This window comes from Nerophis lumbriciformis, linkage group LG03 (assembly GCF_033978685.3).
Source record: "Nerophis lumbriciformis linkage group LG03, RoL_Nlum_v2.1, whole genome shotgun sequence".
NCBI classification, from domain to species: Eukaryota; Metazoa; Chordata; class Actinopteri; order Syngnathiformes; family Syngnathidae; genus Nerophis; species Nerophis lumbriciformis.
Genome location: NC_084550.2, coordinates 12,885,001 through 12,911,992, shown reverse-complemented (window position 1 = coordinate 12,911,992; position 26,992 = coordinate 12,885,001). Strand labels below are relative to the sequence as shown.

Here is a 26,992-nt window from a genome sequence, read left to right as displayed (position 1 = left end):
CTTTATTCATTATTGACGTGTTTCTTGCTACTTTATGTTGTATATTTTTTACGTGAGATTTCCAGTTCAATTTATCGTCAATCATTATACCTAGAAATTTGGTTTCATTTACTCTTTCAATTTCTATTCCGTCTATTTGTATTTGTGTTTGACTTTCTCTTCTACTGTTACCAAATAGCATTATTTTAGTTTTACTGAGATTCAACGATAGTCTGTTTTTGTCAAACCATCTTTTTAATTTGTTAATTTCTTCTGTTATTATTTGTAGTATCTTCTGTGTGTTCTCTCCTGAACAAAACACTGTTGCATCATCCGCAAATAATACTAACTTTAAATCTTTTGTAACTTTACAAATGTCATTTATATATAGATTGAATAATTTAGGTCCTAGTATTGATCCCTGAGGTACAACACAGGATATATTTAGCGTTGTAGAGGTGTGTTCGCCTACCTTCACGTATTGTTTCCTGTTCATTAGATAACTTCTTATCCAGTTTAAGACTAACCCTCTGATGCCATATCGTTCTAGTTTTTTGATTAAAATATTGTGATTAATTGTGTCAAATGCTTTAGTTAGATCCATAAAAACTGCTGCCGCACATTTTTTATTATCTATAGCATTGGTAATTTCTTCTGTAATTTCAATTAAAGCCATCGAAGTTGAAACATTAGCTCTGTATCCATATTGATTTTCTTCGAGTATTCTATTTTTATTTATGAAACTCTCTAATCTGTTATTGAACAGTTTTTCAATGATTTTAGAAAATTGTGGAAGTAAGGAAACAGGTCTATAGTTTGTAAATTGATGTTTGTCGCCAGTCTTGTAAATTGGTGCAACTTTAGCTATTTTCATTTTGTTTGGAAATGTACCTGTTTGAAATGATAGGTTACTAATATACATTAATGGTCCTGAGATCTCTTCAATAACCTTTTTTATCGTTTCCATATCAATTTCATTACAATCAGTTGAAGTCTTGGATTTACATTTTTTCACGATTGTAACTATTTCCTCCTGTGTCACATTACTGAGGAACATGGAGTTGGGATTTCGCTCTATGGTATCATTATAGTCCTCAATTGAAACTGGGTCTGGAATCCTTTCTTCCAATTTTGGTCCAATATTTACAAAATAATTATTGAAGCTTTCAACTACTTCCTTTATGTTGTCATTTTTTTTAACTTAACTTACAATAAAAGATGCTTTTATTTCGTGAAAGTAGAATTTTGTGGCTGTATTTGACACACTCTGCTGCTACATTCCTGCAGTGTTTACTTTACACGCACCGGAAAGCGCCATAAACTTAAGGAAATACACAGAACTACAAAAAAACAAAAACGTATTACCCTCGTTTTGCGAAAATCTTCATTAACTTTCGACCAACAATCTCGGAGAAATTAGGCCTTGTGTGAAGTATGTCAACTATTTGTAATCACCGTATGTATCACTCATTCTGTATTATTCTAACTGATCTTTCTTTTTTGTAACATATGTGAATACGTGTATCTTTGTACGTATTTCCCCATATTTCAGCAAAATATCTCAGACATGATAACACAAGCGAGCAGTAGACAATATTGAGTGATTATTGATCCCCAACATATTTTGCTTTATACATTTTTTATGTATTTCTTGACACTTTTTGTTGTATATTTGTTATGTTATATAACGCAACGCGACATAACATAACATGACATAACATAACACGTTATATTACGTAAGCAGCATAACGTCACGCGGCATAACGTAATATAACAACGTAACGCGGCATAACGTAATATAACATAACGTAATATAACAACGTAACGCGGCATAACGTGATATAACATAACGTAATATAACATAACGTAATATAACATAACGTAACGCGGCATAACGTAATATAACATAACGTAACGCGACATAAGGTAATATAACATACTGTAACATAACGCGACATAACATAACACAACATAACATAACGCAACATAACATAACGCAACATAACATAATGCAACACAACGTGATATACATAAGATAACGTAACGCAACATAATGTAACTCGACATAACGTAATATAAAATAACAGTAATGTTATAATGTGGCATAACGTAACGCGACATAAAGTAACACAACACAATGTAATATATGTATATAAATGTAATATACGTAAAATAACGTAACACGACATAATGTAACGCGACACAACGATACACAACGCGACGCAACACACGCGACGCAACCCACGCAATGCAACCCACGCGACGCAACGCACGCAACGCAGCGTGACATAACATAACGTAATATAACATAACGTAATATAACATAACGTAACGCGACATAACGTAATATAACATAACGTAATATAACATAACGTAATACAACATAACGTAATATAACATAACGTAAGATAACATAACGTAAGATAACGTAACGCTACATAACGTAACGTGACATAACGTAACGTGACATAACGTAACGTGACATAACGTAACGTGACATAACGTAACGCGACATAACGTAACGCAACATAACGTAACGCAACATAACGTAACGCAACATAACGTAATACAACATAACGCGACATAACGTAACACGACATAACGTAATATAACATAATGCGACATAACGTTACGCGCCATAACGTAACGCGCCATAACGTAACGCGACATAATGTAACGCGACATAACGTAACGCGACATAACGTTTGTATATTCACTTTCTCATCTTTGAGTACACCCACAGTTTGGTTTATTTTCCTCTCTCAATGTTGGTCCATTTGTATTTGTGTTTGACTTTCTCTTCTGCTGCTACCAAATAGCATTATTTTAGTTTTACTCAAATTGAAAGTCTGTTTTTGTCAAACCATCTTTTTATTTATTTTCTTCTGTTTTTATTTGTATTAACTTCTGTGTGTTCTCTTCGGAACAAAACGCAGATGTTGTGTCGTGTGTTTACCTGGCACAAGACGCTGTAATCGGTGGCTCTCCAGTGTTACAGGCGAACCTTCACTTCCCATACTTTTCTTCTTACCGGGTTGTGGGGAAAGCGATGTCAATTATTTCCACAGTTCTCACGGGTGGAGCGGCCATGCTGCACAACAGGGGATTTTTACATGTCCAAATACTAATAAGCAAGCGCCGCAAACACATAGCATTAGCTCAAAGTTAGTAGCATTAATAGGGTCCTGTAGTCACGTGAGTGCCTTTTGACCAATCATTGAGGAGATCAGCTGAAACCGAGTTGGCCATACTCAGTATACGACTGTATACAATTCTGAACCAGTGTTTCTTATCCACACACTCGCGGCCCTTTGTTAGGGGGCCACCAAAAAATATCTGTTTCTCAGCTGTGGTCCGTATGGGCCGCAGCGGTACTCAGTTGTAGTACATTTTTCCACCACTTGTGGCAGTCATGACAATATCAAACGAACATAAGAAGTTCGATTTCACTAAATTGGTGACAATATCTTGGTCTGTCGGTGTATTCGAATATATTTTCTCCACGGCAGGGCTTGGTGGACAAGCAGACTGTCATGTCAGAACTGAGGACACGCTATCACTGTGAAGCCAAAATGGCAGCCAATGGAAATCCCATGATCCTCTCTGCCAATATTACCCATGGACTGGGCAGGAAGATGAGCCTTTCGGCCGCAGCGAAGAATGTGTTCAGGGAACCTGCATCACTTTCAGGTACTGCCTTTGTCATTATCGTATTTTCCGGACTACAGAGCTCACCGGTATACAAGCCACACCCACCAAATGTTTTGATTTTATAAGCAGCAGATACATCCATCCAGCCATCCATTTTCTACCGCTTATTCCCTTTGGGGTCGCGGGGGGCGCTGGAGCCTATCTCAGCTACAATCGGGCGGAAGGCGGGGTACACCCTGGACAAGTCGCCACCTCATCGCAGGGCCAACACAGATAGACAGACAACATTCACACTCACATCCACACACTAGGGCCAATTTAGTGTTGCCAATCAACTTATCCCCAGGTGCATGTCTTTGGAAGTGGGAGGAAGCCGGAGTACCCGGAGGGAACCCACGCAGTCACGGGGAGAACATGCAAACTCCACACAGAAAGATCCCGAGCCCGGGATTGAACCCAAGACTACTCAGGACCTTCGTATTGTGAGGCAGATGCACTAACCCCTCTGCCACCGTGAAGCCAGCAGCAGATACAAAGATTCTGTAAATATTTATTTACATACCTTTATTGTTTCCAAACGGTGCCTGTAATGCGGCAATAAAACAGCTGATCAAACAAAACAGAAGTCATCATCATGGACCCACTAGCTGCGGAAGCTAGCTCTCCAATCAGCTAAACAGACTCAATAACTCCACGCTGACGTTTTGGGGAATTTACGAAACTGAAACAATACAAAAAAGGATGCTATTGCAAGTTAAACATATTAACACAGACACTCGTAAACGTGTTAGCATATTAAAGTTAAAAAGTTAAAGTACCAATGATTGTCTCACACACACTAGGTGTGGCGAAATTATTTTCTGCATTTGACTAACGCTAGCTTGATTACATTACAATAGCATCTAAATATGCATGAAAACACTCCTAAAGACATCACAAATGGGAGGGTTTAATACATATAAACAGTTTTTGTTACATTGTAAAACTCACAAACATTGCTTGGAGTGATGAAAGAAGAATCCATACGAGTACAAACGCTATAGGCGGTTAGAAGACTGAACAGCATTTCTACTTCCGGTTGAAAGCACTAACTGGAAGGACACTGCAGCATCTGCACTGAGCGAACTCGTCCCAAAAATGGAGGGAGCCATAGCACAAACAATAACGCACATTTTCAGTGTATTTGTTTTTGAAAACTATTTGCATTATCGCCATCAGCAAAGAAAAATCCATAAATTAGCCGCACCGTTTTATAAGCTGCAGGGTTCAAAGTGTAGGAAAAAAGTAACGGCTTATAGTGCGGAATTCGCGGTACTTGTTGATTTAGCAGTTTTATTGTCACAAAGGTGTTTCTTTTGGCAATAGACTGATTACTGACGTGTGTCTGCAGTGGTCTTGGAGCGCAGGAGGGACATCCACAGCAAGCAGTACTCTTTGGAGGCGGAGCTTCTGCTACTTGGTGTGGTCGGCAGCAGGATGCTCGGGCTAGTGGAGCACAAAGCAGCACGGTGGAGTTCTGCTTTTCGCCTCAAATATGGTCTGGGAGGTCAGTTTTTTTACCAAGTCGAATTAATCTTTTCAAATCTATAGACCTACTGTCTTTTAAGAATGACCTAGTTTTTGTAGTTTACAAAAAACAAAACCAGTGAAGTTGGCACGTTGTGTAAATCGTAAATAAAAACAGAATACAATGATTTGCAAATCCTTTTCAACCTATATCCAATTGAATAAACTGCAAAGACAAGATACTTAACGTTCGAACTGGTAAACTTTATTTTTTTGCAAATATTAGCTCATTTGGAATTTGATGCCTGCAACATGTTTCAAAAAAGGTAGCACAAGTGGCAGCAAAAGACAGAGAAAGTTGAGGTATGCTCATCAAATACTTATTTGGAACATCCCACAGGTGAACAGGCTAATTGGGAAAAAGTGGGTGCTATGATTTGGTATAAAAGCATCTTTCATGAAATGCTTAGTCATTCACAAACAAGGATGGGGCGAGGGTCACCACTTTGTGAACAAATGCGTGAGCAAATTCAGAAAATCTGGAGAAATCACTGCACGCGTGCTTGTGACCTTCGATCCCTCAGGCGGTACTGCATCAAAAACAGACATCATTGTGTAAAGGATATCACCACATGGGCTCAGGAACACTTCAGAAAACCACTCAGTAACTACGGTTTGTCGCTACATCTGTAAGTGCAAGTTAAAACTCGACTATACAAAGGCAAAGCCATTTATCAACAACACCCAGAAACGCCACCGACTTCGCTGGACCTGAGCTCATCTAAGATGGACTGATGCAAAGTGGAAAAGTGTTCTTTGGTCTGACGAGTTCACATTTCAAATTGATTTTGGAAACTGTGGACGTCGTGTCCTCTGGACCAAAGAGGAAAAGAACCATCCGGACTGTTACAGGCGGAAAGTTCAAAAGCCAGCATCTGTGATTGTATGGGGGTGTATTAGTGCCCAACACATGGGTAACTTACACATCTGTGAAGGCACCATTAATGCTGAAAGGTACATACAGGTTTTGGAGCAACATATGTTGCCATCCAAGCAACGTCTTTTTGCACGTGTTATAACCGCGTGGCTTCGTAGGATAAGTGTGCGGGTACTAGACTGGCCTACCCGTAGTCCAGACATGTCTCCCATTGAAAATTTGTTGCACATTATGAAGCGTAAAATACCACAATGGAGATCCCGGACTGTTGAACAACTTAAGCTGTACATCAAGCAATAATGGGAAATAATTCCACCTGAAAATGTCATATCTTGATCTTTGGAGTTTGCTTTTCCGGGATGCAACGGAAAGTTGGCACGGGCGAGACGGGAACCAAGGTACATGATTTATTTATTAAAAAAAGATCAAACAAAAAGCGCGCACAATGGCGGAGAATAAGCTATGAAACCAAAAGACTATAGCAAAAAAGTACAAATGAAAAGCACGCACAGTGGCGGAAACTATGAACAATTAAACAAAACATTAACTGTGGCTTGAGAAACAAAAACTTACTTGGCATGGAACCGGCATGAAAAAGGAGCAGCCAGGATCATAAGGGTGTGCAGAAGCATATATGGGGTGCGAGGTCGTCAGGCCGAACAACAGAAAATGAATTAACTTAAATACTTATGGACATGATTAACAACAGGTGCGTGACTCAAAACAGGTGCGTGACATGACAGGTGAAACTAATGGGTAACTATGGTGACAAAACAAAACCGCACAAAAAGTCCAAAAATAAAGCCTGATCACACAGACATGACAGAAAAGCTTCAAAAATTAGTCTCCTCAGTTCCCAAACGTTTACTGAGTGTTGTTAAAAGGAAAGGCCATGTAACACAGTGGTAAAAATGCCCCTGTGTCAACTTTTTTGTGATGTGTTGCTGCCATTAAATTCTAAGTTAATGATTATTTGAAAAAAATAATCATTTCGTTTCTCAGTTCGAACATTAAATATCTTGTCTTTGCAGTGTATTGAAATGGAATATAAGTTGAAAAGGATTTCCTAATCATTGTGTTCTGTTTTTATTTACGATTTACACAACGTGCCAACTTCACTGGTTTTGGGTTTTGTAGTTTAGCCATCATCGGACTGTCTTTGACTGTACAGGTGATGCCCGGCAACTGCGTCAAGAGTGCCACATGTCTCAGAGTGTGAGGAGAGAGAGGAACACTAACCTCACCTACACAATGCGAGCTGATCATGAGTTCTACTGTTCCCACACGCCTCCTATCAACCACAAAGTAACTGCACTCATGTGTTCTGTTGTTTTATATTACTTTTTTTATTGCAGTTTTTTTCCTTTTTGGTCATCTGCCACATGTGTGTTCTTGTCAGGTCCACCTCAGACACGAGGAAAGCCCCATCCATGTTAAATCTTCTGTGGACATGAGCTACGGCAAACATTGGGACGAGATGAACAACAAACGAACGCTCTTCTTAAGCCAGTTCTTCAAAAACCAGTCGACACACAATCACACCAGCTACACACTGGAGGTAATGTGGATCTATCATTTATTACCAAGCTAAAACAACAGTGCTTCCTCAACTTATGAGTTCCCCACCTCAAGAGTGTTTTGAGATAAGAATTATCGCTCGGGTAATTGTTAGGCTTTAAGTTGTAACCAAACATTTAAGTTACAAGCATCCCAGTCCTTAGTTGGCGTACGTAGCAAATGTCACAGTGAGCTAGGTTTGTACGGTATAACGGTACTAATAAAGTACCACGGTGCTAATGAATTAAAAAAGGTATAGGCCTACTGCATTTGAAAAAATCCTTTCTTTTTATTCTCATGATACACACAGCGGTGACAATGCTGGCAAACAAGCTGCTGCTAACAATAAAGATGGAGCAATAAAGACTGACGTGCCACTCTGTAAGTGGTGCTTTAAAACATAGCTAGCAACAGCTAACATATCCTTTTAGTGTTTTAGCTACTTCTAGACCACGAATCCTTGCCTACATGGCGATAAATAAAGTATGTTTCTTATAAGTATCATCCCTGCAAGACAAACACTAGCTAAACATGCTTCACTACACACCGTAGGATAGGGTGACCATTTCCATGACACCAAAAAGGAGGACATTATGCGGCATATCAATAAATTACTATGGTGTACATAGGACTCTGGTATACCTTATTTATAGTACAATTTTGAGTGGTTTAAAGATGATGTTTGTGTGGCTGAATAGGAAAAAATATTAAAGTCAAGTGTTTGTTAACAGTATTTGTATTTATTCAATACATTGTGGTGTTCAAAAAGTGACCACTGAGATGAATCTTTTCAAGTGCAGAGTGCCACAAAGCATAACATGTGTGGACTTAAATGTAGTTAACATATATAATAAAAAGAAAAATGCCACAAAAAATGTTCCACATCAACATCAAGGCTGCTTGCTGCATATCTGGTTGCGTTATGCAGAATATGGGCCAAACAGTTTGCAGGGAGCACATCTTTTTGGCTCAGTTTCAGCTTCTGATACACACTGTTATGTTTGCCACAATTGACACTGGCATTGTCTGCTGCATATGCAGACATGTTTTTCACCTCTAAGCCAGACATCTCAAGTTTTGCCAGCAGCTGGTTTGTTATGGCTTCTGACGTTTCGTTGCTGTCACTATAAAAATCCAACAGGACATGTTGGATGCCTTCATCAAAGTGAAAATACCTTACCACAATGGGAAAACACTTGTTTGTTCCTTTATTTGAGGCGTCGGTTGCCACGGAAAAGGGTAGGTTGTTTTCTTTTATGTAGTCGGTATGTTCCTGTACTGAATAGTGAGCGATGACGTTCTCGCACAATGCCTTGGCTTTCGTTCGGCCACAGGCCATCCCTTTAGCTGTGGGCTAGTCACTGAAAATCTCCCGGTCCACTTTCATGCCGCAGTCTAAACTTCTGTAGGACTGGTGCTGCTTTACAGCAGTGGTTCTCAACCCTTTTTTCAGTGATGTACCCCCTGTGAACATTTTTTTAATTCAAGTACCCCCTAATCAGAGCAAAGCATTTTTGGTTGAAAAAAAGAGATAAAGAAGTAAAATACAGCACTATGTCATCAGTTTCTGATTTATTAAATTGTATAACAGTGCAAAATATTGCTCATTTGTAGTGGTCTTTCTTGAACTATTTGGAAAAAAAGATATACAAATAACTAAAAACTTGTTGAAAAATAAACAAGTGATTCAATTATAAATAAATATTTCTACACATAGAAGTAATCATCAACTTAAAGTGCCCTCTTTGGGGATTGTAATAGAGATCCACCTGGATTCAGGAACTTAATTCTAAACATTTCTTCACAAAAAAAGAAATCTTTAACATCAATATTTATGGAACATGTCTACAAAAAATCTAGCTGTCAAGACTGAATATTGCATTGTTGCATTTCTTTTCACAGTTCTTTTTGACAGACATTTTAGTGAGGGTCAAACCATCATGGCATGGGGGAAACTCTGGCTTTATGGTAATGAATGGAATAGCCTACTTAATTTGATGTTCAGTTTATGAACTTACATTACATTACATACCCCCAGGGGTACGCGTACCCCCATTTGAGAACCACTGCTTTACAGCATGGTACACCTTGCACAGCTCCGCAGCGGTTATCTTGTCATCCAGGGGCGACGAAACTTCACGAAAAAATGTCCTCATTGAAGAGGTACCTGCCGCACGTTTATTACTTTTATGTTTATCCGTACCCGCATGCCGTTCAATTGCAGCATTCCCCTGACTACTTACGTCGACATCACATCGACAAAGTGTGCAGAAGCCATGGAATGAGTCTCGACTGCTTTTCGTTATAAATTCGTTCTCTTTTATCCATTCAGAATTAAACGAGGTCTTGCGTTTTGGCATGATGCTAACTTTCTGTCAATGTCATGCCGCAACAGCACATGGACCCTTGTTTACTTTTTTAACCAATGATAAGCAGATTTGTATCCGACACAGCTCTTAGCCAATCATTTGATATGTTACTGCGTTGGGGGCATTTTTTACGGTCTTTGATTGGCTATCGCGCTGCAGCCCAGCAAAGATGAAAAAACTCCGCTCTTCAAGCCTAGTGCCTCAAAAAGGAGGACAAATACGTGTCCGGCTTGATGCTGCGCCGGACGCCGGACAGGGCATTAAAAATCCGGACTGTCCGGCCTAAATCCGGACACCTGGTCACCCTAATAACGGTACTAATAAAGTACCACGGTGCTAATTAATTAAAAAAGGTATAGGCCTACTGCATTTGAAAAAATCCTTTCTTTTTATTCTCATGATACACACAGCGGTGACAATGCTGGCAAACAAGCTGCTGCTAACAATAAAGATGGAGCAATAAAGACTGACGCGCCACTCTGTAAGTGGTGCTTTAAAACATAGCTAGCAACAGCTAACATCTCCTTTTAGTGTTTTAGCTACTTCTAGACCACGAATCCTTGCCTACATGGCGATAAATAAAGTACGTTTCTTATAAGTATCATCCCTGCAAGACAATGACTAGCTAAACATGCTTCACTACACACCGTAGGAGGATACAATAGCTAACCGCTAACACCTCCTCGTAATGTTTTAGCTATTTCTAAACCACGAATCCTCGCCTATATGGCGATAAATAAAGTATTTTTCTTATAAGTATCATCCCTGCAAGACAATGACTAGCTAAACATGCTTCACTACACACCGTAGGAGGATGCAATAGCTAACCGCTAACACCTCCTCGTAATGTTTTAGCTATTTCTAAACCACGAATCCTCGCCTATATGGTGATAAATAAAGTATTTTTCTTATAAGTATCATCCCTGCAAGACAATGACTAGCTAAACATGCTTCACTACACACCGTAGGAGGATACAATAGCTAACCGCTAACATCTCCATGTAGTGTTTCAGCTACTTCAAAACCATGAATCCTTGCCTACAATAGGCTGACTATATTTTGAAATCCCAAAAAGAGGACACATATATGCGTGCCAAGGCGGGCAGCACGCCAAGGCCGGGACTAGGTGAAAATTTGCCAATGATACTCGAACTTGCTTTATAAATAATATATTTATTTAAATAAAGCATTTTTCTTCCTCTGTTGACAGCATTGTTGGCGCTAGGAATTTTCAAAATGGGGTCCCAGGGACCCCATCAAGTCATAAAAATGGGATCCCACAGTAAATTTTTGGGGTCCCACTTTTTTGTAAGCGTTTTGAAAAAAAAAAGATAAGCGTATGCATTATCCTGTTATATCTTCCATCCATCCATTTTCTACCGCTTATTCCCTTTGGGGTCGCGGGGGGCGGAAGGACAATATCTCACATTCTATATTGTGTTTTGGAAAAAGGTTGTCATAAACGTTACTTAATTCATTAAAAAAAAAAAAAAAAAAAAAAAAAAAATTTGTATACATATGTAAATGTATTCAGTTATAAACATTCATTCACTTTCTTCTTTCCTTCATGGATCTGAACTTTACCGCTGCTGGTAGTTTTTTCTATGTTTTTATTTAATAAGTTGAGGTGTATCTGTTTCAGTATAAAAGTGTAAAAAGTGTTTTGCTTGGGTCATGAAATGTTGATAATGGTGTGCCAGGGCATACATACATTTTATATTTAACGCTTAAATCTCTGGAGTCTACATCAACTTCAGATCTATCCCTCATTTCAAAATGTTTTAGTTTTTTTTATGTTGTTTTTTTGTTTGTTTTCCGCCCTTTTTTGTCAAACAAAACAATGTTTTTAATGGCAAACACACAAAATATGCAAAATCTTCCACCAAAAAGATTTTTCAAAGTGAAATATTTGATGTGAAGTAATCGGAACCTTTGATAGGTCAATAATTCGTGATAACATTGATTTTGATTCAATATTATGTTTTGAGCAATGACCGTTTGAAAGAAAAAAAAAAACAGCCTGGTTTTATTAGTCAACATTGCAACTTTTTCTAAATTGTACTTCACCTTTAAGCTTTTTTATTTCACTTTTGCTATGTTTTTGTTTATTTTAGTAGTATTTTTAGAATGTGCCGTGGGCCTTTAAAACACTAGCTGTGGGCCGCAAATGGCCTCCGGGGCACACTTTTAACACACCTGCTATCGATAATAAAAAATTAAATCTGATAAATCTATCGATAAAAAGCAGACGCATGCGCGTTTGTCATAACTCTCTCGCTCTCTCTGTCTCTTCCCCTCCCTCACCAATGCTGTTGCGTGCGCACACCTTCACAATTTGTTTTGTTTTTAACCCCTTCTTAACCCTGAACATACATTGAAAATACACGCAACCCTAACTTAAAATGCCGGACATTTGAGGCATTTAAGAAACTCCGCCCGGACAGCCCCGCAAAAGAGGACATGTCCGGGGAAAAGAGGACGTATGGTCAGTCTAGCCTACTTGGCGATAATGTATGTTTCTTATAAGTATCATCCCTGCAAGACAATGACTAGCTAAACATGCTTCACTACATACTGTAGGAGGATACAATAGCTAACCGCTAACAGCAAGCTAGCTTTCCTGAATGTATAGAAAAGGGTAGGTCTACACAGATATCGATTGTAATGATATCAAGTACAAGAGCCATAACTTGTCGATACTACAATGATTACATCAATATTTTTTATCATCACAAAATGTATTATGTTTATAAACTCAGGAAGTATGTCCCTGGACACATCAGCACTTTAAATATGACCAATGTATGATCCTATGACTACTTGGTATTGGATTGATACCCAAATTTGTGGTATCACCCAAAACTATAAGTATCAAAACAACAGAAGAATAAGTGATTATTATATTATAACTGACGTGTGGTTGGTACATGCTCAAACAGAAAGTAAGCCAATATTAAATCCCCCACTTTCAGTTTTGCTTCTTCCCCAGGGCCATAACCATCCTGAACGGACTGCCCCATTGTCCCTCATAACTGCCTTCTCTTTGGTGCAATAACCCATTCCACCAACCCCCCTGTTTTTGTTTTGTTTTTTCATGTATATATTCATTTCACACCATATTCATTGCACTTCTACATTTTTTAAATTTTTATATATTTGCACATTGTTTTTCTAGCATGCACACATCGCACTGTATGGAATGGCCTAAATCTCGTTACCTTGCGTAATGACAATAAAGCTGATTCTGATTCTGATTCTGATTTTGGCGGCGCCAGTGGACCAAAGCGGTAGTGTTTTGTCTGAAGGAAGACCACATTTCCCATGAGGACCAGTGCGTAGTGTCATACATCATCAGAAACTGTCACGTACATACAAACTGACACGATAATACCACAATGGTTCAGTATGACTAATCTTTCGACAGTAGAAACCTACATATTTTACTCCAACTTTATATTTGCGGTTTGCAATCATCGCATTGTTTTTTCTTTATACAGTACTTTTGAGTTTGTTGCATGACTGGTCGTGTCAGCGTGGAACTGCGAACTATCACGCTCGTGGCTATTTATTGCTACCACGCAGATTTCCGATAGCATCGAAAGGTACTTACTAGTAAAGCAAGGCAGCATCGGTCTGAAATCTCTCCTCGTCTTTGAGCTCACGCCTGCGAGTGAGAGCCGTGATCCTTGACTGTCCTTTTATTTGGGTAGCCTCCCTTTTTCTTTTTTTGTCTCCTCAGACAAATCTTTGATGTATCATCCCAAAAGTTATGCAAATATTTTATGAACGTTGGAAAGTTACTTACACTTGGCCCTCATAATTTTGACAAAATAATAGAAGGGGAAATGACACTATATGTTACTGCATATGTCAGCAGCCAAATTAGGAGCCTTTGTTTGCTTATTTACTACTAAAAGAGCATTTTTCTTGTATGTTCATCTTTTTTATTGCCAGAATTCTTATTTGATTGCAATAAGAAATGTGTGTTTAATGTATCATAAGATTTTTTTGTTAAAATAAAGCCAATAATGACATCTTTTGTAGTCCCATTTATTTTGAAAAGTATCAAAATACATTTTGGTATCGGTACCAAAATATTGGTATCGGGACAACCCGACACTAAACATTAAAATCTGACCAAAATAGCTGGTCTTACTCGCTAGCATTATCTTATAGCTGGAGAGCGACATAACTTTGTTTTCCAAGCATGGAAAGGAACAAAGTTAGTGTAGAGGAGGACAGTGCTGAGAAAAGAAGTGGAGGATATTCATTGAATTAAAAAATAATGACCGAGAATGTGGCCAACTTCGAGCGTATTACTGGTAGTCTGCACCAGACTGAAGCAGATTAAGTCTACCATCAGCCAAACATTTTCTAATAATATCTAAATGGTGTGTATTTATCGATGAAAGTATGTAGAAGCTGCTGATGGTGTGTTTGACGGAGAAGCAGCTGGAGGGAGGGACTGTAGAAGTCTATTCTCCAAGATAAATGCTGTACATTATTATTACATTACTTCATAAAACCACTGTAGTTGTTAGTCTATTGTATTGTTTTATACAATCCTATAAAGTCCTATCCTAATATTTCTTATTTCTTAAGAGATGTTAAAATGTTGAGGTTTTAACATTGAAATCAATTTAAATTTAATTAAATTGATTTCAATAAACTACAATGACAGACACTGACAGAAGTGTTTTGAGTGAAGAGCTCTGTCACGGAACTAATAAGGCTCATAAGTTGAGGTACTACAGAACTTGTTTTCCTTAATGACTGCAAAAGACTGAAATATTTCTGATATGATTCCAGTTCAACCTCCATGTTCCAGAGAAAGATTTAAACTATCGCACCCAGCTGTTGCACTCTTACCTGGGACAGCTTGGGACTGAGAGCAGCACTCACATCAAAATCAATTACAACAACCTAACGCCGCTGGTGGCCGGCATACACTGGAGAAGCCCCCCAAATGACACCCCACAGAAGAAATGGGAAGGTAATCTCCACTCAAATCATGGAAATTTTGTATAATAAATTGCAACATTTGACTTCCTCAGGCACATTCACTGTGGACACTCCTTGGCTCTACTTCTACACTTACCACAAGCTGAGTCAGCACCGGCGCCACACCCTACAGCTCATTTCTCAAGTGACAGCCAGCAAATGGGTGACCATCCGCAACCTCATCCTGGAGGCGTCCTACAAGGACAGGGGCCGTGAAAAGGAGGCTGGTCTCAAGCTCCATACTCCAGCTGTCACATTGTTCCAAGTAAAGTGGTGTTCATTTTCCAAAAAGACCTAATTGATTCTAATTCACGCTCAATATTGTCTCGATTTTATGCTCGATATTGTCTTTTTGTAGAAAGACAATAGATACGATATGCTGATACTGTCCAACACTTCCTTTAAGATACCACTATCAACAGATACAATACCGTATCTTTCGTACTGTAAGGCGCACTTAAAATCCTTTCATTTTCTCAAAAATCGACAGTGCGCCTTATAACTCGATGTAATGTACAGAATAATTCTGGTTGTGGGTGTACCCTGCCTACCGCCCGAATGCAGCTGAGATAGGCTCCAGCACACCCCACGACCCTGAAACGGACAAGCGGTAGAAAATGGATGGATGGATACCGACCTCAAAGCTATTTTATTTGGTACATGGGGAGAAGACGCTGCCAAAGGTGAGCCACGTAAATAAAAATAATAATATCATCCCTTTAATGCGCCTTTTAATCCGGTGAGTCTTTTGTATGAAAATATACCTGAATAGACCCGCTCATCTGCAGTGCGCCTTATAATTCGGTGTGCCCTATGGTCCGGAAAATACGGTAATCCCTTAACGTTGTTAATTGGTTATTTGGTCGCGATAAATTTTTTCTGCGAAGTACGAATCATAATTGCAAATAAAATATTTTCACAGCCACAGTATACAGGGCATCCGTAAAGTATTCACAGCGCTTTATTTTCTTATGTTACAGCCTTATTCATAAATGGAATAAATACATTTTTGTCCTCAAAATTACACACACACACAATTCCCCATAATGACAGTTGGAAAATGTTTTTTTTTTCATTCCTCTTTGCAGTACCTCTTAAGCTCCATCAAGTTGAATGGGAAGCGTTGGTTTTCATTGTCTCTGTACATTGCTGCATTCATCTTTCCATTTATCCTGACTAGTCTCCCAGTTCCTGCTGCTGAAAAAACATTCCCACAGCATGATGCTGCCATCACCATGCTTCACTGAGTCTAATCAGGGAGGTGATCAAGAACCTGTTGGTCACTCTGTCAGAGCTACAGTGGAGAGAGGAGAACCTTCCAGAGGGACAGCCATCTCTGCAGCAATCCACCAATCTGGCCTGTATGGTGTAGTGGCCTGACGGAAGCCATTTCTTAGTAAAAATGTTGCCAAAATGCACCTGAAAGACTCTTAGACCATGAGAAACAAAATTCTCTGGTCTTATGAAACAAAGATTGAACTCTTTGGCGTCAGGTGTCATGTTTGGGAGGGGAAACCGCTCATCACCAGGCCAATATCGTCCCTACAGTGAAGCATGGTGATGGCAGCATCATGCTGTGGGTTTTTTTCAGCGGCAGGAACTGGGAGATGAGTCAGGATAAAGGGAAAGATGAATGCAGCAATGTACAGAGACATCCTGGGTGAAAAGCAAGGCTTCTCTTCCAACCTTATGGAGCTTGAGAGGTGCTGCAAAGAGGAATGGGCGAAACTGGCCAAAGATAGGTGTGCCAAGCTTGTGGCATTGTCTTCAAAAAAGACTTGAGGCTGTATTTGCTGACAGAAGGTGCATCAACAGAGTATTGAGCAAAGGCACAACTGGAAGGGTGAAGGATCAGGAATCAACTGGCGCCGAGTGAATGAACTGAAGAGCTAAGTAGTCAGGTAGGAAATGGGTATCAGGTGTGTGCGAAGGTGGCTCTGCCCCATAGGCCGAAAACCATGCACTGCAATAAAAAGCAGACAGGCATGTGCTAACTAACGCAGATGACTTCTTAATTCAGAAATATTTATTTATACATTAACTGTTCTGCTTGTTAAACGGCGAAAAAAATAAAAGGTTTGTCTACTTAAGAGCAAGGAAATTAGGCAAAGTGCTGACAAAACAAATGATCACATTTTTATAAAAAACAAAGGACAGTCAAAATAGCAGCAATAAAACTCCAAAGCTACAGTATCTTTAAAATTAAAAGTGCATTTTGGGATGATAATGTGTTTAAAAAGCTGCACACAGGTATATAGACAAAGTTTAGCCGTCATACTTTGGCTAAAATGATAGTTCAAGTTATCTTTTATGCAACATACTGTATTTTCCGGACTTTAGAGCGCACCGGTGTATAAGCCCATACTTGCCAACCCTCCCGAATTTTCCGGGAGACTCCCGAACTTCAGTGCCTTTCCCGAAAATCTCCCGATTTCCAGCCGGACAACTATATTGGGGGCGTGCCTTAAAGGCACTGCCTTTAGCGTCGTCTCTCACCTGAAAAGGAGACTATTATATATGTCTCCGTTATCCATAGCTTTATCTATAACCCATAAAGTAGGCAGGCACGGAGCTATTTCTCAGCGTGTGTTTATTCCAGCCGGCATGTTAATACACTGACACACAACATCCGGATTCCCATCATGCATTGCTTCAAAACTACGGCAAGTTGTAATATCCAAAATTTCCAGCCGGACAAACAATATTGGGGGCGTGCCTTAAAGGCACTGCCTTTAGTGTCCTCTCACCTGAAAAGGAGACTATTATATATGTCTCCGTCATCCATAGGTTTATCTATAACCCATAACACGGTGGCCGAATGGATATAGTCACTCATAAACGGTCAGAGAAGTACAAGGCGGGCAGCACATTCCGTTCTCATTTGCGGATGTTTTCAACAAATCCATGAAGGATACGTTCCCAGATTCAGAGATCGCTCGCCAGTACTCAAATGGCAGAACAAAAGCTACTCAAATAGTGAAAGGTAAGTGTTATTCTTTTTTAAGTAAGCAGCAAGTACAGTACAGTTAGTAGAACTGTTTTCATTACTGTTTACTGTACTATATATACAGGTAAAAGCCAGTAAATTAGAATATTTTGAAAAACTTGATTTATTTCAGTAATTGCATTCAAAAGGTGTAACTTGTACATTATATTTATTCATTGCACACAGACTGATGCATTCAAATGTTTATTTCATTTAATTTTGATGATTTGAAGTGGCAACAAATGAAAATCCAAAATTCCGTGTGTCACAAAATTAGAATATTGTGTAAGGCTAATACAAAAAAGGGATTTTTAGAAATGTTGGCCAACTGAAAAGTATGAAAATGAAAAATATGAGCATGTACAATACTCAATACTTGGTTGGAGCTCCTTTTGCCTCAATTACTGCGTTAATGCGGCGTGGCATGGAGTCGATGAGTTTCTGGCACTGCTCAGGTGTTATGAGAGCCCAGGTTGCTCTGATAGTGGCCTTCAACTCTTCTGCGTTTTTGGGTCTGGCATTCTGCATCTTCCTTTTCACAATACCCCACAGATTTTCTGTGGGGCTAAGGTCAGGGGAGTTGGCGGGCCAATTTAGAACAGAAATACCATGGTCCGTAAACCAGGCACGGGTAGATTTTGCGCTGTGTGCAGGCGCCAAGTCCTGTTGGAACTTGAAATCTCCATCTCCATAGAGCAGGTCAGCAGCAGGAAGCATGAAGTGCTCTAAAACTTGCTGGTAGACGGCTGCGTTGACCCTGGATCTCAGGAAACAGAGTGGACCGACACCAGCAGATGACATGGCACCCCAAACCATCACCCAACCATGCAAATTTTGCATTTCCTTTGGAAATCGAGGTCCCAGAGTCTGGAGGAAGACAGGAGAGGCACAGGATCCACGTTGCCTGAAGTCTAGTGTAAAGTTTCCACCATCAGTGATGGTTTGGGGTGCCATGTCATCTGCTGGTGTCGGTCCACTCTGTTTCCTGAGATCCAGGGTCAACGCAGCCGTCTACCAGCAAGTTTTAGAGCACTTCATGCTTCCTGCTGCTGACCTGCTCTATGGAGATGGAGATTTCAAGTTCCAACAGGACTTGGCGCCTGCACACAGCGCAAAATCTACCCGTGCCTGGTTTACGGACCATGGTATTTCTGTTCTAAATTGGCCCGCCAACTCCCCTGACCTTAGCCACATAGAAAATCTGTGGGGTATTGTGAAAAGGAAGATGCAGAATGCCAGACCCAAAAACGCAGAAGAGTTGAAGGCCACTATCAGAGCAACCTGGGCTCTCATAACACCTGAGCAGTGCCAGAAACTCATCGACTCCATGCCACGCCGCATTAACGCAGTAATTGAGGCAAAAGGAGCTCCAACCAAGTATTGAGTATTGTACATGCTCATATTTTTCATTTTCATACTTTTCAGTTGGCCAACATTTCTAAAAATCCCTTTTTTGTATTAGCCTTAAGTAATATTCTAATTTTGTGACACACGGAATTTTGGATTTTCATTTGTTGCCACTTCAAATCATCAAAATTAAATGAAATAAACATTTGAATGCATCAGTCTGTGTGCAATGAATACATATAATGTACAAGTTACACCTTTTGAATGCAATTACTGAAATAAATCAAGTTTTTCAAAATATTCTAATTTACTGGCTTTTACCTGTATGTACATATATATATATATATATATATGTATATGTATGAAATACTTTAGTTTCAGTGAATTCTAGCTATAAATATACTCCTCCCCCTTACCCTGCCACCTCAACCTCCTCATGCTCTCTCAGGGAGAGCATGTCCCAAATTCCAAGCTACTGTTTTGAGGTATGTTAAAAAAACATAATGCACTTTGTGACTTCAATAATAAATATGGCAGTGCCATGTTGGCATTTTTTTCCATAACTTGTGTTGATTTATTTTGGAAAACCTTGTTACATTGTTTAATGCATCCAGCGGGGCATCACAACAAAATTAGGCATAATAATGTGTTAATTCCGCGACTGTATATATCGGTATTGGTTGATATCGGAATCGGTAATTAAGAGTTGGACAATATCGGAATATCGGATATTGGCAAAAAAGCCATTATCTGACATCTCTACAAAATACGGTAGTTGTTTCTCATCCTTGATCAGTCGGTATAGGCAACTCTGCACAGAACACATTCAAAACTCATTGTCACAAACTCCTCCCACATCACTCAGCAGGGCATCGGTTTTATTCTTCTCTCGAATATAACATTTCAGCTGAAGTACAAACTCTATATCCCTCATTCAACAGGCAGAAGGGCGAGGAACGGTTGGAAAGCGAAACATGAAAGCCTTTTGCTCGCTCAGCTCACTCTGGACCGCTCCTCTAAGAGGAGACATCTCCCTGGAGAGCTTGAAACCCAGCCTTACCCTGCAGATGTCCTCCAGCTATGGCAAACACAACGTCAGCCTTGTCGCCGCCCTGAACACAGTTGACAAGGTAAAAACGACAACTGTGGATGTGTGTATGCTTGTCTTGTTTGCAAACATTTATTAACTCTCTTATTTAAGATTTTGAAAAAGAGACAAGTGATTATAAAGGTGACCTTGTGGGAGCCAAAGAGGGGCCCCTTGGAGTTTGAGTTGGAAGGAACATTGGAGGAACTGAAGAAGGACAAGAAGATGTACCAAAGAACAGCATTGCTCCATCTTAGGTCTGTGCCAGGTGTTGTTTTGTAACCTGTTGTCTCATATGATGATTCCCATGTAAAGAACATACAGTGCATCCGGAAAGTATTCACAGTGCTTCACTTTTTCCACATTTTACATAGATAGATAGATAGATAGTACTCTATTGATTCCTTCAGGAGAGTTCCCTCAGGAATTTTTTTTAATTCCAGCAGCAGTGTACAGAATTGAGAACGAATTTAAAAAGTAAAAAGTAAATAATGGGGGTATAAATGGAAATAAAATAGAAAATATAACAATAAGAATAAACATAAAAGCAGCAATAAGAATACAAATATAACAGTAAAAATAAGAATATAACAAGAGAAACTAGGCAGTAGTGACCATGTTATGAAAATGTATTGCACTTTAAAAAAAAAAAAATGTTGTTTTGCATCCCCCGTTTTATGTCACAGCCTTATTCCAAAATGGCATAAATTCAATTTTGTCCACAAAATTCTACAGACAATACCCCATAATTTTGCTAATTTATTGGAAATACAAAACTAAAAATATCACATAAGTAGTCACAGCATTTGCTCAATACCTCACATGTACAAACCCTGTTCCCATATGAGTTGGGAAATTGTGTTAGATGTAAATATAAATGGAATACAATGATTTGCAAATCCTTTTCAACCCATATTCAATTGAATGCACTACAAAGACAAGATATTTAATGTTCAAACTCATAAACTTTTTTTTTTTTTTGCAAATAATAATTAACTTAGAGTTTCATGGCTGCAGCACGTGCCAAAGTAGTTGGGAAAGGGCATGTTCACCACTGTGTTACATGGCCTTTCCTTTTAACAACACTCAGTAAACGTTTGGGAACTGAGGAGACACATTTTTGAAGCTTCTCAGGTGGAATTCTTTCCCATTCTTGCTTGATGTACAGCTTAAGTTGTTCAACAGTCCGGGGGTCTCCGTTGTGGTATTTTAGGCTACATAATGCGCCACACATTTTCAATGGGAGACAGGTCTGGACTACAGGCAGGCCAGTCTAGTATCCGCACTCTTTTACTATGAAGCCACGTTGATGTAACACGTGGCATGGCATTGTCTTGCTGAAATAAGCAGGGGCGTCCATGGTAACGTTGCTTGGATGGCAACATATGTTGCTCCAAAACCTGTATGTACCTTTCAACATTAATGGCGCCTTCACAGATGTGTAAGTTACCCATGTCTTGGGCACTAATACACCCCCATACCATCACACATGCTGCCTTTTACACTTTGCGCCTATAACAATCCGGATGGTTCTTTTTTCTTTGGTCCGGAGGACCAGCGTCCACAGTTTCCAAAAACAATTTGAAATGTGGACTCGTCAGACCACAGAACACTTTTTCAATTTGTATCAGTCCATCTTAGATGAGCTCATGCCCAGCGAAGCCGACAGCGTTTCTGCGTGTTGTTGATCAACGGTTTTCGCCTTGCATAGGACAGTTTTAACTTGCACTTACAGATCTAGCGACCAACTGTAGTTACTAACAGTGGGTTTCTGAAGTGTTCCTGAGCCCATGTGGTGATATCCTTTACACACTGATGTCGCTTGTTGATGCAGTACAGCCTGAGGGATCGAAGGTCACAGGCTTAGCTGCTTACGTGCAGTGATTTCTCCAGAGTCTCTGAACCCTTTGATGATATTACGGACCGTAGATGGGGAAATCCCTAAATTCCTTGCAATAGCTGGTTGAGAAAGGTTTTTCTTCAACTGTTCAACAATTTGCTCACGCATTTGTTGACAAAGTGGTGACCCTCGCCCCATCCTTGTTTGTGAATGACTGAGCATTTCATGGAATCTACTTTTATACCCAATCATGGCACCCACCTGTTCCCAATTTGCCTGTTCACCTGTGGGATGTTCCAAATAAGTGTTTGATGAGCATTCCTCAACTTTATCAGTATTTATTGCCACCTTTCCCAACTTCTTTGTCACGTGTTGCTGGCATCAAATTCTAAAGTTAATAATTATTTGCAAAAAAAAAAAAGTTTATCAGTTTGAACATCAAATATGTTGTCTTTGTAGTATATTCAATTAAATATGGGTTGTAAATGATTTGCAAATCATTGTATTCCGTTTATATTTACATCTAATACAATTTCCCAACTCATATGGAAACGGGGTTTGTACAATTGTTCTTAAAAACCAACGCTTCCCATCCTGCTAAGACAGGAATGTCAAACTGGTTTTCATTGAGGGCCACATGGCAGTTATGGCTGCCATCAGGGGGGGCTTGTAACAGCGAGTAATGTATGAATTTGCCTCTGGATTTCATTATTAATTAATGGGGACGGCGTGGCGCAGTTGGGAGAGTGGTCGTGCCAGCAACCTGAGGGTTCCTGGTTCAATCCCCATTGTCTACCAACCTCGTCACGTCCGTTGTATCCTTGAGCCAGACACTTCACCCTTGCTCCTGATGGGTCGTGGTTAGCGCCTTGCATGGTAGCTCCCGCCATCAATGTGTGAATGTGGAAATAGTGTCAAAGCGCTTTGAGTACCTTGAAGGTAGAAAAGCACTATACAAGTATAACCCATATTAATTATATATATTTTTTAATAAGACAGTCGATTTTACAGTAAAAACTTTACATTTACAAAAATTGTGTGTATATACGGTAAATGGAAAAACAGTACTACTGTTTTTTGGGGGAGTTTTTACAGAAAAAGCTGGCAGCTTAGTTGCCAGAAATTTGGGGTTAAATTTACATTGTTTTTTACAACATTATATGGTTAATCGAAAAACAGTACAAGTTCTTTTTTTTTTTATTCTGGCAACTTAGCAGCCAATTTTTGTACCGTAAAAACAAATGTAGCGTTTTTCCATTTACAGTAGTACACGTTAAAAACAACTACCGTAGATTTCACAGTCAAAAACAGGCAGCTCAGTCAAATTTTTACGCAAAAAAATTTGTTTTTTTCAATTTACAGTATGTATAGTAATACGCTGTATAGTGCAACGTAAAATTTATTGTCATTTTTATTAATTTGATGGGTAGTTTGCTGTAAAGTTAAGTATTTTTATTTAAACAAAAACATATTTGGAAAGTGTGATAATATACTGTAATATTTGTTTGCAATATTGGATACTATTATAGTTTAAAATACATGCAATTTCAAGCAGTACATATATTTTTTCTGTTAAAATAAAAAAAACATCCATTACACTTAGTGAGAAAATATTAAGTACTTTATTGACACATAATTTCCAGGTGTTTGCAGGCCAGATAAAATGATGTCGCGGGCCAGATCTGGCCCCCGGGCCTTGAATTTGTTACCCGTGTGCTAAGAGAAATTGACGAAAATGCCCAAAGATAGGTGCGCCCAGCTTGTGGCATCGTATTCAAAAAGACTTGAGGCTGTAATTGCTGCCAAAGGTGCAACAACAAAGTATTGAGCAAAGGCTGTGAATACTTATGTACATGTGTTGTAGTTTTATAATTGTAATAAATTAGCAACATTTTTTAAGGAAACCTTTTCACATTGTCATTAGGATTTTAAAGACAAAAATATATGTATTCCATTTTGAACTAAGGCTATAACATAAAATGTAGAAAAAAGTAAAGCGCTGTGAATACTTTCCGGATGATTGTGACAGCATTCCATTCTTGCACAGACAGCCTTTCCAGACTTTTCCTCAAAGGGTTCTCCTGATGGAGACCTTCACTGTGGATCTCCTGAAAGGACTTTACATGCTGGAGTCGAGAGCTGGTTTTCATAGCAACAAAGAGCTCGTTCACACTCTCACCATAGGATATAGACCACCAAACCCGTTTGTAAGTGTATTTAAATCATCCATAGAGTGAAATGGGAGTTGTTATTTACTGTACTCATTAAGTATGTGATTTCTATTACAATATTTAGGTTTGCTCTGCACTGATTCATCCCTTCAACACAGAAACTTTCCCATCAGACTCTGAGATCTGTGTTGCCACCTTCAGCAATCAAGTAAAATCTTTAAAAGTCTGAAAGCCAGATGGTTCTACATCATGGATGTCAACAACCTGTGTGAAGTTGGCCCCGCCCACTATGTCCAAATCTCCCCAAACTTGTCCCTATCGCTTTTGCTGCAAAAGTTTGAATTTTTGCCTTTACGGTTTTTAAGTTATTCTAAAATACAAAACCAGTGAAGTTGGCACGTTGTGCAAATGGTAAATAAAAACAGAATACAATGATTTGCAAATCCTTTTCAACCTATATTCAATTGAATAGACTGCCAAGACAAGAATACTTAATGTTTGAACTGGAAAATGTCTTATTTTTGGCAGATTATTAGCTCATTTGGAATTTGATGCCTGCAACACGTTTCAAAAAAGCTGGCACAAGTGGCAAAAAAGACTGAGAAAGTTGAGGAATGCTCATCAAACACTTATTTGGAACATCCCACAGGTGAACAGGCTAATTGAGAACAGGTGGGTGCCCTGATTGGGTATAAAAGCAGCTTCCATTAAATGCACAGTCATTCACAAACAAGGATGGGGCGAGCGTCACCATTTTGTGAACAAATGCCTGAGAAAATTGTTTAAGAACAACATTTCTCAACAAACTATTGCAAGGAATTTAGGGATTTCACCATCTACGGTCCAAAATATCATCAAAAGGTTCAGAGAATCTAGAGAAATCACTGCACGTGAGCAGCAAGGCTGAAAACCAACATTGAATACCCGTGACCTTCTATCCCTCAGGCGGTACTGAATCAAAAACTGACATCAGTGTGTAAAGGATATCACCACATGGGCTCAGGAACACTTCAGAAAACCACTGTTGGTAACTACAGTTGGTCGCTACATCTGTAAGTGCAAGTTAAAACTCTACTATGCAAAGCGAAAGCCCTTTATCAACAACACCCAGAAACACCGCCGGCTTCACTTTGCATCAGTCCATCTTAGATGAGCTCGGGCTCATCTAAGATGGACTGTTGCAAAGTGGAAAAGTGTTCTGTGGTCTGACGAGTCCACATTTCAAATTGTTTTTGGAAATTGTGGACTGTCGTGTCCTCCGGACCAAAGTGGAAAAGGACCATTCAGATTGTTATAGGCGCAAAGTTCAAAAGCCAGCATCTGTGATGGTATGGGTGTGTGTCCAACACATGGGTAACTTACACATCTGTGAAGGCACCATTGATGCTGAAAGGTACATACAGGTTTTGGAGCAACATATGTTGCCATCCAAGCAACGTTATCATGGACGCCCCTGCTTATTTCAGCAAGATAATGCCAAGCCACATGTTACAACAGCGTGGCTTTGTAGTAAAAGAGTGCGGGTACTAGACTGGCCTGCCTGTAGTCCAGACCTGTCTCCAATTGAAAGTGTGTGGCTTATTATGAAGCGTAAAATACGACAACGGACTGTTGAACAACTTAAGCTGTACATCAAGCAAGAATGAGAAATAATTCCACCTGAAAAGCTTCAAAAATTGGTCTCCACAGTTCCCAAACATTTACTGAGTGTTGTTAAAAGGAAAGGCCATGTAACACAGTGGTAAAAATGGACCTGTCCACTTTTTTGCACTGTGTTGCTGCCATTAAATTCTAAGTTAATGATTATTTGCAAAAAAAAACCAAGTTTCTCAGTTCGAACAATAAATATCTTGTCTTTGCAGTCTATTCAATTGAATATAAGTTGAAAAGGATTTGCAAATCATTGTATTCTGTTTTTACTTACGAATTACATAACATGCCAACTTCACTGATTTTGGGTTTTGTACATTTTCTGACTAATGAAGTAATCCAGCCCCCCCATCTTGTCCAAATCACCCCAAACTTGTTCCAATCGCCTGCGCTGCAAACATTTTCGTTTGTGCTCCTACGGTGTTCAAGTTAACATTTTATAGTTTTTATGGTTATAACACTCATAACCATGTCAAAACCTGCCAAAACTTGTTCCAATCGTATGTGCTGCAAAATGTTTTGATCAAACTATTATATTTTTTAAATTATTAACATTTTATGACTAATAACTATCTCCATAAAACGTTAATAACTTAATAATTGGAGTGATTTGGAAAAGGTGGGGATGACATCACTAGTCAGATATTGTATCTTAGAATAACTTAAAAACCATAACGGCACAAACCAAAATGTTTGCATCACAAACAAATTTGGGGAGATTTGGACGGGGTTTGTGGGGGGCACATTTACACAGGTATGTGAATTGCTATCTAATATGCATGTTGTACTGTAAAAACTGAACCTTTTTTTTAATTTTTTACTACAGACAGTGAAAAACATTTTTGGAAAGTTAAAGGTTGGCAGCAAAGAGAAGATGAGTTTCTTTGGAAAAGTTTTATTAAATACTTGGC

General features: G+C 39.1%; 1 protein-coding gene across 1 annotated transcript in view; it reads left to right on the top strand.

Annotated features, from left to right (window-relative positions):
• LOC133579338 (uncharacterized) overlaps positions 1-26,992 on the top strand; it is a 204,885-nt gene that overhangs the window by 43,631 nt on the left and 134,262 nt on the right. The window contains exons 24-33 of the mRNA XM_072912283.1: positions 3,489-3,669; positions 5,021-5,176; positions 7,245-7,378; positions 7,473-7,631; positions 14,809-14,992; positions 15,054-15,265; positions 20,275-20,463; positions 20,535-20,681; positions 24,258-24,467; positions 24,556-24,639. Coding sequence (XP_072768384.1) covers positions 3,489-3,669; positions 5,021-5,176; positions 7,245-7,378; positions 7,473-7,631; positions 14,809-14,992; positions 15,054-15,265; positions 20,275-20,463; positions 20,535-20,681; positions 24,258-24,467; positions 24,556-24,639 — 1,656 coding nt within the window. The remainder of the gene's footprint in view (positions 1-3,488; positions 3,670-5,020; positions 5,177-7,244; positions 7,379-7,472; positions 7,632-14,808; positions 14,993-15,053; positions 15,266-20,274; positions 20,464-20,534; positions 20,682-24,257; positions 24,468-24,555; positions 24,640-26,992) is intronic.